This window comes from Scyliorhinus canicula, chromosome 21 (genome assembly GCF_902713615.1).
Source record: "Scyliorhinus canicula chromosome 21, sScyCan1.1, whole genome shotgun sequence".
Taxonomy (NCBI): Eukaryota; Metazoa; Chordata; class Chondrichthyes; order Carcharhiniformes; family Scyliorhinidae; genus Scyliorhinus; species Scyliorhinus canicula.
The window spans coordinates 66,564,863-66,579,093 of NC_052166.1; the positions used below are offsets into that span (position 1 = coordinate 66,564,863).

The following is a 14,231-nucleotide window of genomic DNA, read 5'->3' on the forward strand; positions in this document are numbered from 1 at the left end:
AGCCTTGGGCAGAACTCTTGAACAACCAAGTGTTCTATAAGTACAAAACACACTTTGACCCATTGCTTTTGAAAGGGAGCATGTGGTGTCTGTCAGTGTATTTAAGGACTTCTGCAATCTGTGGTCACTGCTGGGACTGGAGGGCATACTGGATGCCAGATGCAATTTAATTTAATTTAATAAGTTTCCATTGATTTCTGATTTGGTTCTCAATTAATTGTACCTCTCTCAAAAGGGGACAGGATCTTGTGGCATAGTGTTTCTGAGACAGAAGATCTGGTCCCGGGTCCAACTCCAGAACTTGATGCCCACAGAGGGTGCATCCATAACGTAGCCAAACAGTTGTTTATCAACCCAGAAATCCTTCCGATACACCTATGGCACTCAGTTAAGAGCGGGACAGTTTCCTGGCCAGCCATGCTTGATGCAGAATGGCACCTCTCAAGCTGTAGCTATGGTTGTGGCACCGTGGTTAGCACCGTTGCTTCACAGCTCCAGGGTCCCAGATTCCCGGCTTGGGTCACTGACTGTGCGGAGTCTGCACGCTTTCCCCGTGACTGCGGGGTTTCCTCCAGGTGCTCTGGTTTCCTCCCGCCGTCGAACCTGGGACCCTGGAGCTGTGAAGCAACAGTGTTAACCACTGTGTCATCCACAGGAATAGGCTGGGGGGGGGGGGCATTGGGTCCTCTTTCAGAGGATGGTGCAGACTCAATGGGCCGAACGGCCTCATCTGCACTGCAAGGATTCCTTGGTTCTAATTATTTAAAATGGGAAGGGGTGGATGGATGACGTCGGCGCCAGAGGGATGGATGACGTTATCCGAGCCCCGCCTTCTTCGTCCCATTGGCCAGCAGCGAGCTGATTGACAGCGCTGGCGCCAGCCGGGTTGCCCAATGGGCGGACGGGGTTTGCAGCGCCCGGTTCAAATGGGGGCGGGAAGGGCGCGCGCCGGCTTCAAAAACATTTCAAACAAGGCGGCCGTTAACGGCTAACCGGCCGGAGGCCAGGGACAGGAATCACCGGCTAACCGATAATACCGGCCTGTGGGGAGGGCGGAGAAAAGAAAGGGGAACGGAAAGAAAGTAGCGGCAGGAGGATGGCGGGTGACAGCCAGCAGGTCAGGAACAGACAGCGGGCGGGAAGCGCCGGTAGCGAAAGGAGTTCCAATCTTGGGGGGGGGGGGGGTCTCCTGACTAATGCCCCCCCCGGTCTCCTGACTAATGCCCCCCCCTGACTAATGCCCCCCCCCGGTCTCCTGGCTAATGCCCCCCCCGGTCTCCTGACTAATGCCCCCCCCTGACTAATGCCCCCCCCCCCGGTCTCCTGACTAATGCCCCCCCCTGACTAATGCCCCCCCCCCGGTCTCCTGGCTAATGCCCCCCCCGGTCTCCTGACTAATGCCCCCCCCTGACTAATGCCCCCCCCCCGGTCTCCTGACTAATGCCCCCCCCTGACTAATGCCCCCCCCGGTCTCCTGACTAATGCCCCCCCCGGTCTCCTGACTAATGCCCCCCCCCCGGTCTCCTGACTAATGCCCCCCCCCCCCCGGTCTCCTGACTAATGCCCCCCCCCCCGGTCTCCTGACTAATGCCCCCCCCCCGGTCTCCTGACTAATGCCCCCCCCCCGGTCTCCTGACTAATGCCCCCCCCGGTCTCCTGACTAATGCCCCCCCGGTCTCCTGACTAATGCCCCCCCCCGGTCTCCTGACTAATGCCCCCCCCCCCTCTCCTGGCTAATGCCCCCCCCCCGGTCTCCTGACTAATGCCCCCCCCCGGTCTCCTGACTAATGCCCCCCCCCCGGTCTCCTGACTAATGCCCCCCCGGTCTCCTGACTAATGCCCCCCCCGGTCTCCTGGCTAATGCCCCCCCCCAGCCGTCTCCTGACTAATGCCCCCCCCGGTCTCCTGACTAATGCCCCCCCGGTCTCCTGACTAATGCCCCCCCCGGTCTCCTGACTAATGCCCCCCCCCGGTCTCCTGACTAATGCCCCCCCCCCCCTCTCCTGGCTAATGCCCCCCCCCCCTCTCCTGGCTAATGCCACACACACACCCCCCCCCGTCTCCTGGCTAATGCCCCCCCCCCGTCTCCTGGCTAATGCCCCCCCCCCCCGTCTCCTGGCTAATGCCCCCCCCCGTCTCCTGGCTAATGCCCCCCCCGTCTCCTGGCTAATGCCCCCCCCCCTGGCTCCTGGCTAATGCCCCCCCCCCCCCTCTCCTGGCTAATGCCCCCCCCCCCCTCTCCTGGCTAATGCCCCCCCCCCTCTCCTGGCTAATGCCCCCCCCCCCTCTCCTGGCTAATGCCCCCCCCCTCTCCTGGCTAATGCCCCCGCCCCGTCTCCTGGCTAATGCCCCCGCCCCCGCCCCCCCCCCCCCCCCGTCTCCTGCTAATGCCCCCGCGCCCCCCCCCCCTCTCCTGGCTAATGCCCCCGCCCCCCCCCCTCTCCTGGCTAATGCCCCCCGCCCCCCCCGTCTCCTGGCTAATGCCCCCGCCCCCCCCGTCTCCTGGCTAATGCCCCCGCCCCCCCCGTCTCCTGGCTAATGCCCCCCACCCCGTCTCCTGGCTAATGCCCCCTCCTCTCCTGGCTAATTCCCCCGTCTCCTAGCTAATGCCCCCCGCTCTGTCTCCTGGCTAATGCCCCCCCTCCGTCTCCTGGCTAATGCCCTCTCCTGGCTAATGCCCCCCCCCCCCCCCCCCCCAACTGTCTCTTGTCTAATGCCCCTCTCCTGGCTAATGCCACCCCCCCCCCCTGCCAGTCACTCCCCCCCCCCCCCCGTCACCTGGCTAATGCCCCCCTCGTCTCTTGGCTAATGCCCCCCTCGTCTCTTGGCTAATGCCCCCCTCGTCTCTTGGCTAATGCCCCCCTCGTCTCTTGGCTAATGCCCCCCTCGTCTCTTGGCTAATGCCCCTTCTCCGTCTCCTGGCTAATGCCCCCCCCCCCCCCCAACTGTCTCCTGGCTAATGCCCCCCCCCCAGTCTCCTGGCTAATGCCCCCCCGCCCCCCCAATCTCCTGGCTAATGCCCCCCGTCACCTGGCTAATGCCCCCCCCCCCGGCTAATCCTTTCAAATAGTTTACGGGCAGCACGGTGGCACTGTGATTCGCATTGCTGCCTCAGAGCGCCGAGGTCCCAGTTTTGATCCCGGCTCTGGGTCAATATCCGTGTGGAGTTTGGACATTCTCCCCATGTTTGTGTGGTTTTTGCCCCAACAACCCAAAGATGTGCAGGTTCGGTGGATTGGCCACGCTTAATTGCTCCTTAATTGGGAAAAAAAAAATTGGATACTCTAAATTTTTTAAAAGAGTTTATGGTCTCTGCCTCCATCACCAACGTCTGCAGCGAATTGCAGACTCCCACTACCTGCTGCGTTTATATATTTTTAAAAAATTCTTCCTGCTGTCCCCTCTACACTTCTGCCACTTATCTTGAATCTACATCCATTGGTTCTAGAATTCTCCACCAAGAGAAACCCTTTTATTCTGTCCACTCTGTCTTTTCGCCCTTGTAATTTTGTGCACCTCAATTAAGTCACCCCTCAGTCTTTTTATTCCAAGGAAAATAACCCCAACCTATCAAATCTCTCCACTTTTCTAGCCCTGACAACATTCTTGTAAACCTCCTCTGCACTCTCTCCAGAGCTGTTACATCCTTCCTGTAATATGCTGACCAGAACTCCACTCAATATGCCACTTGTGGCCTCACCAGTGTTTTATACAATTCCCAATATTATATCCTTACTTTTATATTCTATACCTCTGCCAATGCATGAGCATACCGTATGCTTTCTTTGCAACTTTTTCTAGCTGAACTGCTGCCTTTAGGTACGCTAAGATCTGACTTCATTTACCCCTCCTAGTATATTCTCATTCATCGTGTATTCCCTATAACTGTTTAACCTCTTTAATATATGGGAACAATTTAGATTTTTACATCAAATTTTAGAAAGTATAGTAAATGTAACATGCAACTTGGAACTTCCGGTGGTGGCTGTGGAGTGTGTGGTTGTACATTTGGTGGCTCTGACTCGAGGCAGATTTTTTTTTGCTTTTCCCTTCCATAAGGGCACTGCATTTGAGAGCATAAAGTACAGGTGTGCCTGGGGAAGGTAACACTCCTCTGGTGCTGGTGATTCCGAGACCAGAGGTTGCGATATTTGGAGTGTTGAACTGGGAGTCCAGGGGGTGAGAGGCTGATGTTTTGGCCTTTGCCTCCCTGATAGCCCGAAGATGGATTTTGCTAGGGTGGCGGGACTCGGAGCTGCAGGCTTTGGGAGTGTGGGTGAGCGACTTGGCAGAGTTCCTGAGGCTGGAGAAGGTCAAGTTTGCTTTGAGGGGGTTGGCAGAGGGGTTCACCTGGACATGGAAGCCGTTTATTGATTTCTTAAAGGAGGTTTGAGGGATCAGCAGGAGGGGTGGGTGGCAGGGAGGGGTAAGGGAGTTAATGAGGTAGGCGGGATACGGGGTGGCGTCTGGGGAGCAGGTGGAGTGCGTTTGTTTATTGAATTGTTCTGTTCTTCTGATTTTTTCATATATGTGAAAATGCCTTGAATAAAAATATATATTTTTAAAAAAGTAACCTGCAACTTAACTGAGGCGATGTTACAGTAATTGGAATGTTAGAGTTTTAAAATTGGCACCGAGGACCTGGGTTTGATTAAGGCCCCGGTCACTGTCCATGTGGAGTTTGCACATTCTCCCTGTGTCTGTGTGGGTCTTGCCCCCACAAGCCAAAGATGTGCAGGGTAGGTGGATTGGCCATGCTAAATTGACCCTTAATTGGAGAAAAAAAATTGGGTAATGTAAATTTATTTTTAAAAAACAAACAAAACATGATTGATTAGAGGATCAGGGATTCTTGATCAATAAGGAGATCTGGGGTTATGGGGAGAAGGCAGGAGAATGGGGGTGAGAAAAATATCAGCCATGGTTGAATGGCAGGAGCAGACTCGATGGGCCGAGTGGCCTAATTCTGCTCCTATGGCTTATGGGCATATGGAACATGAGGCATAAGAATGGGACATTCAACTGCTCAGCATGATCTGTCATTCAATATAATGATTGATGTATGTTACTCAGATTGTAGTGACTGATTACATGAATTTTTGATTATGTTCAGGTATTGAGTGTAAACTATCATGCAGGGTATCTTTTAAGACATTAACGCTATAATAAATCCCTAATCTAATTGCTGTCAACTTTGACTCACTTGATAACATTCTTGTCTGGTCAAAAGGTTGTGGTTGGAAGGTGTAGTGTGAGAGCCACACCAGGACTTGATCATATAATTTAGCTAGACTTTGAGTCAGTGTTGTGGTCATTTAGCTATAGTGGTATTAAACCAAACCTGTTGAGCAAGATGCTAAAAGTGTAGTTAAAAGTCCTTCCTTCATTATTATTGTTGCAACCTCTGCAGTAACTTATTGAATATTACAATTTAATTTGCAGCAATTAAAAATCATAACTTTTTTTTCAGAGCAATGCATACCAGCTGTTGATCAGCCAGAGGCTGGACCTGGCAGAGGGAACTGACCTCTTGGACCCAGACATGCAGCAGAAACTTGATGGAGTGAAGGAGATGATTCGACGTGAAATACAAAAGGAGCTGAAAATCAAAGAAGGAACAGAGAACTTGCGCAAGGTGACGACAGACAAAAAAAATCTGGCACATGTGGAAAACATTTTGAAAACCTCAAATCGCAAATTAGAACAATTGCATTGGGATCTTCAGGAGCTGAATGCGCGAATTGTTGTCACAGACAGGGATAATTGGAAAGGTGAGTGCAACTGAGCCTTGGATAAGAAGACCTGACCCTTTTCTGTGGAGCTAAAGAGCACTTCACCCTAACTATGCTTAATTTATGAGACTATGATGGCATTACTGAGATGCTACAGCCCTTGATTCAAAAGGGAAGGACAAGATTATCCCTCCAACTTTACTGCTGCCCCAATGATGGGATACTTGGAAGTGCAAACAAATGCCATTCCAAGGCTCATTCACTATTCCATTATACAGTAACTTATGACCCATGTGTTGTAAGCCCAATGAAATTGCAGTAAGAGTAATAAATAAGCCCCTACTTAGTTCCCAAATTCTGCAGCAAAAATAATACGGAGCTGCTAATAAAAGAAATACTTTTAAAAAATAATAAAAAAAATTTTTAGAGTACCCAATTTTTTTTTCCAATTGAGGGACAATTTAGCGTGACCAATCCACCTACCCTGCACATCTTTGGGTTGTGGGGGTGCGACCCATGCAGACACGAGGAGAATGGGCGAACTCCACGCGGACAATGACCCGGAGCTGGGATCGTACCTGGGTCCTTGGCGCCATGAGGCAGCAGGGCTGACCACTGCGCCACCAAGCCGCCCTTTTAAAAAAAAACAATCCTTGACCCATAGTACTACTTATTGGAGATTTGTAAATTTAATTTGGTTTTCCCTATTCACAATTAAGTTCTGCTATTGTGATTGGCTTAATATTTTCTACTTAGAAGTATGATGAACTGTGACATTTAAAGAGTATTCTACACAACACAACTATTCCTGGCCTGTCATTAATGAAGAACAGTAAGAAGTCTTACAACACCAGGTTAAAGTCCAACAGGTTTGTTTCAAACACGAGCTTTCGGAGCACGGCTCCTTCTTCAGGTGAGCCGTGCTCCGAAAGCTCGTGTTTGAAACAAACCTGTTGGACTTTAACCTGGTGTTGTAAGACTTCTTACTGTGCTCACCCCAGTCCAACGCCGGCATCTCCACATTAATGAAGAAAGGAAGGAACACGGTAATGTAAGGATGACTATGATAAACTAGGACATGATTTATGTTGAACAGTCATTAGAAGAGATTTCTACCTAAACTCTGAATCTGCATTGCATCTTCTGTGTCGGGAACATCTTAAAAACATCTCCTATACAATTGGTTATTCTGAAAGACAATGAAGTGAAATAAATAGCAAAAAGAATGGCCAGTCCATCTATTTTCAGTACAAGCTGAGGGGGTGATATTAGTTAGATCTCCAGAATTTCTTGCTCTTTGAAAACTCGCATGTGCCCAGTGGTTACCTCTTGTCACTTCACAGCACCAGGGACCCAGGTTTGATTCCCGGCTTTGGTCACTGTCTGTGCAGAGTCTGCACGTTCTCCCTGTGTCTGCGTGGGTTTTCTCCGGGTGCTCCGGTTTCCTCCCACAAGTCCCGAAAGATGTGCTTCTTGGGTGAATTGGACATTCTGAATTCTCCCTCAGTGTATCTGAACAGGCGGTGGAGTGTGGCGATTTTCACAGTAACTACATTGCAGTTTTAATGTAAGCCTACTTGTGACACTAATAAAGATTATTATGTACTCCTATCCACTTGAGCTGATGCTGGGCAGACACATGCAGCTACTGGCCTTATTGAGGTCAAACTTTAACAGTGAATCACTCTCAAAAAGTTGTAATTTTTAAAGAAACAAAAGCTTTAAAAATAGATGGAATGGCATTGGTCACAATTGTTGTATGTGGGAATGTGAGTGGAACCAAATCATCGGTCCACCGGAGGTCAATAAGTTATTTGGCTTCCTTTAATTCTGTGGCAACTAGGGGCTTTTCACAATAACATAGAAGCCTACTTGTGACAATAAGCAATAATAATGTCTGCATTTGTAAATAAACAAAAAGTACCCAGCGCTTCTATTAATTTTTCCAGATGATGGAATGTCTCCGAACCCCTGTTGCTGGGAGCAATGTCTGACTCCTCTCAGCAGTCGAATCACAGCTCTGAAGAAACAGCTAAATATTGAAATGAAGGTGAAACAGGGAGCTGCAAACATTATCCAGATGTACTCAAATGGACCTTCAAAAGTAAGACTTCTGTTCCAAGCTCACCAAGCATTGTGAATTTTAAAGAAGTTATGTACCTTGTGATGGTGCATTGGAAAGGGGCAGCAGGGTAGCATGGTGGTTAGCATAAATGCTTCACAGCTCCAGGGTCCCAGGTTCAATTCCCGGCTGGGTCACTGTCTGTGTGGAGTCTGCACGTCCTCCCCCTGTGTGCGTGGGTTTCCTCCGGGTGCTCCGGTTTCCTCCCACAGTCCAAAGATGTGCGGGTTAGGCGGATTGGCCATGCTAAATTGCCCGTAGTGTCCTAACAAAAGTAAGGTTAAGGGGAGGGTTGTTGGGTTACGGGTATAGGGTGGATACGTGGGTTTGAGTAGGGTGATCATGGCTCGGCACAACATTGAGGGCCGAAGGGCCTGTTCTGTGCTGTACTGTTCTATGTTCTATTAGAAATAACATCACCTTGTCCTTGCAAATATAATCATAGGCTCTTGTTTAGTTTTGATCTCTCTTTGGTATCTCCTAGATGTTGAGATTTGATGGATACTTGATAGCGTGGGACTTGAGACCTGTGTAGGGAGGTGGAATTGGTCAGTGAATTAGAATAAAAGACTGAATAATACTGATATTGTTAAACATTAGGAGTTTGGAAGGCGGTTAATATGTTAGCTTGTCTATTTCAATCTTCGAAGGAAGACAATGACTGATAAAATAAAGGACAATGTTTATGACAGTTTCAAGACAAACAGTGATCTCATTTTGATTTTCTTTTTGGTTTGGAATGAGGGAAAGAACATAGAACATACAGTGCAGAAGGAGGTCATTCGGCCCATTGAGTCTGCACCAGCCCACTTAAGCCCTCACTTCCACCCTATCCCCGTAACCCAATAACCCCTCTGGTGAATGTGATTCACACTATATATAGTTGCCAATATCACTCCATGTATATATGTTCGTTATCTACCCGTTGTAAGATCAATGCTGTATATAGTTGCCAATATAACTCCGTGTGTATATATGTTCACTATCCACCATTGTAAGTGCAGTTGCACTATCCGACCACCAGGGGGAGTCGCCCTGGGAGTACGCGAGAGTTTGTACTGGGCTCCTCCCTTGGCTTCGCCCAGGACTCCTCCTCCTGGGACCGATGTATAAAGATCAGTGCCTTAGAGCCAGCCTGCCAGTTCATGGAGTTCAATGACGAATAGGCTGGCGCTTGTTGTAAGTGTATTAAAGCCTCTGTTCAGATCCAACTACTTGTGTTCGCTGAATTGATGGTTCCATCAATTTAATACACTTAAGAAGCTGCCGAAGTAAAGCATGGAATCCGCTCTAAAACTAGGACGTCTAGAACTCGATCCGCAGGATGCAGAGGCGAAAGAGCCCTTCTGCCACTGGCTGAAATGTTTTAAGGCCTACCTGGCCGAAATCAGCACCGCTGAAACTACGGAGGAACAAAAACTCAGCCTACTGCACGCGAGGGTAAGCCACAGAATTTCTACACAACTAAATCCAGCCGGTTCCTACACTGCAGCGCTAGCGATTTTGGACAAAATGTATATTAGGCCCATGAACGAGGTCTTTGCCCGCCATGTGTTCACGACTCGCCGACAACGGGCTACAGAAATTTTAGCTGAATTTGCACGCGAGTTGAACAATCTCTCAAATGACTGCAATTACCAGGCCGTAACCGCGGCCGAACATAGGGAGCTTGCTGTGCGGGATGTTTTTGTAGCGGGCCTTTGATCTAGCTATGTACGCCAGAGACTATTAGAAAATGGGGCCCAGGGCTTAGAGACTACCGTAGAGGCTGCTATCACGATGGAAGTTTCCTTCCGCAGCCTCAACACGTTTCCCGCGGACCCCGCTAACCCCGCATGGGCCCCCGACCTGAGGACTCCCCAAGCCTGTGCCGCAAGGCCCCCCAGCTATCGCGCTGCCACAGCCGGCCGCCCTACTGTCCCAGTCAACTACTCAAACTATCCAGCTGCTCCAGCTAATTACTCAGCTCCCCCAGCCAGCTACTCAGCTTGCCAAACCAGTTATTCAACTGCTCCAGCCTGCCACTATTCAGCTCCCCAAACCAGTTATTCAACTGCTCCAGCCTGCCACTTCTGTGGACAAAGCCAGCACCCGCAGCAGCACTGCTCAGCCCGACCCGCAACCTGCAGCAGCTGCGGGAAGAATTGATAGTTCCATCACCCTCCTAACCTTTTTGGTCACTAAGGGCAATTTATCATGGCCAATCCACCTAACCTTGTTGGCCGTTCTGGGTGAGTGTGCTTAACACTCAATTTGGCTCTGTTTCTTTACTTAGCTCTGGAGTCACCAGGTGTCGTTAAGACACCGCCACAAGGTCAAGATGAAGTTCAAAGCAATAAAACCATACACCAATTAGTAAGTCCAAACAACTGAGTTTATTATAATACAATTATAATAACTACCCATGCACACGCTAAAAGGATTAAACTTATTCCTACCGCTAAATAAACTAATACTTATCACGAAGGAACTGCTGGGTCAGGGAACAAGGCCTCTTGCTCTGCTCTGGTCTGCAGACTTCAGGTTGGTATAAGTTAAAATGGGTCAGGAGTGTCTATCTCTGGTAGCGATCGTTGTGAGGCACTTACTTGCTGGCGGCTGCTGTCCGAACCCCCTCCTCCCTCTCGTTCAAGGTCTTGGCAAAAGCTGGTCGAGGTGCTAGTCCACGGAGGAGTGCTTGTCAAAGAGAGAGGAGGGCTGGATCAGAAGACTGAACCATGTGTGGGACCTGTCTTTTCTAGGTCCCAGGGGATCCGCGCCCCTTTGGGCGGACTCCCTTACCTGCTTGGAATTGATTGGGTCTCTTCCCAATTGATATGTTTGAATCCCCCAATAATGGGGCAGTTCCTCGGTCACTGGGGCGGTTCTTGGGACTTATTGTTTTGGGCTTCTTTGGCGCCGAAAAGTCTGGCCTTCCATTCAATGTATCGATCTGTGTTTAACTTGTTTCCATTGTATCGGGATCGCCCGGTATCGCCTCATTAGTATGTTAACTGGTTTCTTTTCACAGTGCTGTCTGGTTTCTGCAGCAGTCCAAATATACAAGCGCTTTGCAAGCTGCTTGCTTTACAACATGTCCATTTTCCCTGCATTCCTTGCAATCTTCCATTTTGTGTTGGGCAGTGGCCACCCCAGGTGGCTACAACCTGCACGTCTTTGGACTGTGGGAGGAAACCGGAACACCCGGAGGAAACACACGCAGACACAGGGAGAACGTGCAGACTCCGTACAGAGTGATCCAGCGGGGAATCGAACCTGGGACCCTGGTGCAGTGAAGCCACAGTGCTAACCACTGTGCTACCGTGCTGGCCACAGCTGATGAGGCTGATTTTGAAACTAATTATTTCTATATTTTATGAACTGTTGAAATGTTGTAATTTTAAAATTTTAAGGTTGCACAGCTGCAAAAAAATATCTAAAATAGTAATATTAGAGAAAATAGATAGGAGAGTGCGTTTAAAGTCCTTTGTGATAGCTCATGATTACTTTGTCAGATTGGCCCATCATTGATTTTTAGTTCCACGGTAAGGAATCACCAGGCATTTGTGCTGCAATTTCCAGTGAGTCAGCAGTATGGGAAAAATCTCAGTATTCCACGTCACAAGATACTAGTGCTACAACATTCTGCTGGGAAGATATTTTGTTTCTGCTCTTTTCCCTTGTTTCTTGCTAAGATGAGCAGATTGAGTGACAGAGAAATAGTGGTTTACCTACTTTAATGCATCTGCCTATGCTTTTATTAGATGCCCCTGGGATTACTCGGGTGTTGTTTGCCCCATTCCTGTATGGTGAAAGAAGTGTCTGCTATATTTTGCATAGCAATGCTCAGTAACTTAATGTTGGGGACTGACCAAAGTTTTTTTCACCTTTCTACAGCTTCTGAAAGCTTACTTGAACATTATTTCTTTTTTTCCTTGCTCTATAAAAAAGAGGCTCCAAGAAGTTTTTATTTTATGTCTAATCAAGACAGCTTAATGTTAATAGAACTTGCTTCCTCTTCTCTGTATAGAGTGCTTAAAAAAAAAAAAAATCTGTTTCCAGGATCGTAAAATGCTAGCAGCAGCACAACAGATGTTACAAGACAGTAAAATAAAGATTGATATAATCCGAATGCAGATCCTTAAAGTAACTCGCAACATTGGAGCAGCTGAGGACAGCAATGAAACTATAGGTTAGTGCCAGATACGAGAAATATCTGCCAGAAAATGTAGTACTTCGACCTATATTTGTATGGGTGGGGTCTGTTTTGTTCTTGATTCTCTTGGTTGTTAAATCACTTCAGTATATGGGACCCTTGCTCAGAAAGATTTGTTCATATTGCTCTGAAGCAGTAGCCCAGAACTTTATTTTGCGATGAAGTGACTGATTAATTTAGTGTCTCCATGCAGCATAAGGGAGACTGTCAACTCTGAGGCACAAGTTGCAAAACTGCTCTCACCGCAGCAGGGTATACATAGTATACCTTGTGTTGCCCTATTATGTATTTTCTTTTATTCCCTTTTCTTCCCATGTACTTAATGATCTGTTGAGCTGCTCGCAGAAAAATACTTTTCACTATACTTCGGTACACGTGACAATAAACAAATCCAATCCAGGGGCTGTAGCTGCATTGTACCAATGCTCTACCTATGCTCAAATGTCACTTTGTTTTATTATGTATCTTTTTTTGGGGATGTTCTAACACTCAAAAGAGAATGGGAAATCGACTTTCTCACAGGATCTAACATTACTGAGACTGTTGGTAGGTGGCCTTTAGTAGTTTTCCATCCAACCTTTCTTGTACCCTGTGGGGTCTGACAGCGCATCTTTCTTCAATGGCATGATAAGAGTTGTGAATTTGACTCTGGGTTATTCCAAGATCAAATCAAGATATATGCTTTGATGCAACAGTGTGCTACCATGTCTTCTGTAGTCTTAATCTTTCTTGCTGCTTTATATACTGTATTAATTTAAAACTATACAAAATTACAAACTTCTCAAAATGCATCAAAAGTAAATTTGGGTAACTATGTTTAAACAGCAATATGGCCATTATATTGTAGTAACCATGCAGTTTGGTTGTGATCTATTCTTTTTTAAAATAAAAAGTATCCAATTCATTTTTTCCAATTAAGGGGCAATTTAGTGTGGCCAATCCACCTACCCTGGGTTGTGGGGGCAAAACCCACGCAAATATGGGGAGAATGTGCAAACTCCACACACAGGTGACCCAGAGCCGGGACCGAACCTGGAACCTCTGCACCGTGAGGCAGCAGTGCTAACCACTGCGCCAACATCCTGCCCCGTGATCTGCTATCCTGACCAAATGTCTTTTGATAACTAAATTGTTTTAAAAAGCTTTAATCATCTCCAGAAACCATATGTTGTCACTGAGACTGATCTTTCTATCTGTTGTGGGTTATAACAAAGGAACCATCAGCCCTCTAGAGCTACAAATTGAAGAACTGAGGCATCATCTCTGGGTTGAATCTGCGATAGCAGAAGGTGCAAAAAATGCAGTGAAGTTGCTGGAAGGACGGAAGGTCCAGGACAAGAAAGTTCTGGCTGAGGTAAGATAATATTCTAATAATAATCGCTTATTGTCACAAGTAGGCTTCAATGAAGTTACTGTGAAAAGCCCCTAGTCGCCACATTGCGGCGCCTGTTCGGGGAGGCCGGTATGGGAATTGAACGCGCGCTGCTGGCCTCGTTCTGCATTACAAGCCAGCTATTTAGCCCACTGAGCTAAACCAGCCCCTCAAGTTGTTGTCGGACAATAGTACAATTTGTGCTATGGGTGAGACTGGGGAACTTGCAAAAAGTGACTTCTAACTCTGTTATGGAAAAATTGATTTAATTAGAATAAGTTTTGTAAAAATAAAATACCACAATTGCTGGAAATCCTGAAACAAAAGTTCTTAAAATTGCTGGAAATACTACAGATCAGGCAGTATCTATGGAGAGTGAAATTCAGTTAAGGTTGATCACCTTTCATGAGAGTTGGAAGAAGTTAAAGATTAAGTAGTGTAGACTTGGGGAAAAATAGGGTGGGGTGGGGTGGGGGGGGGGGGGAAGAACAAAGGGAAATATATGGGCTGGAAGGCAGGAATGAGTATATGACAAAAAGGATGATTGTACAAGACAAAAAAGGAATGATAATGGTTCATGCAAAGGAAGTTGTTAAGCTCAGTACTGAATCCAGAAGGCTGTAAAGGAACTAATTTAAAGACGAGATACTGTTCCTCAAATGTCCCTTAAACCTCATTGCAATAGGAGGCCAAGGACAGAGAAGCAGAGTGGGAATAGGGAAGAGAATTAAAATGGTAAATGACTAGCCTCGGGTGACTCTCCAGCCTCGGGTGACTCTGTGGAGTTTGCTTTCTCCTTGTCTGCGTGAC

General features: G+C 47.8%; 1 protein-coding gene across 1 annotated transcript in view; it reads left to right on the forward strand.

The window, feature by feature from the left end:
• Window positions 1–924: 924 nt before the first annotated feature.
• LOC119955565 (serine/threonine-protein kinase N2-like) overlaps window positions 925–14,231 on the forward strand; it is a 55,080-nt gene continuing 41,773 nt past the window's right edge. The window contains exons 1-5 of the mRNA XM_038781883.1: window positions 925–1,117; window positions 5,471–5,771; window positions 7,682–7,836; window positions 11,896–12,025; window positions 13,264–13,403. Coding sequence (XP_038637811.1) covers window positions 1,097–1,117; window positions 5,471–5,771; window positions 7,682–7,836; window positions 11,896–12,025; window positions 13,264–13,403 — 747 coding nt within the window. The 5' untranslated portion in view covers window positions 925–1,096. The remainder of the gene's footprint in view (window positions 1,118–5,470; window positions 5,772–7,681; window positions 7,837–11,895; window positions 12,026–13,263; window positions 13,404–14,231) is intronic.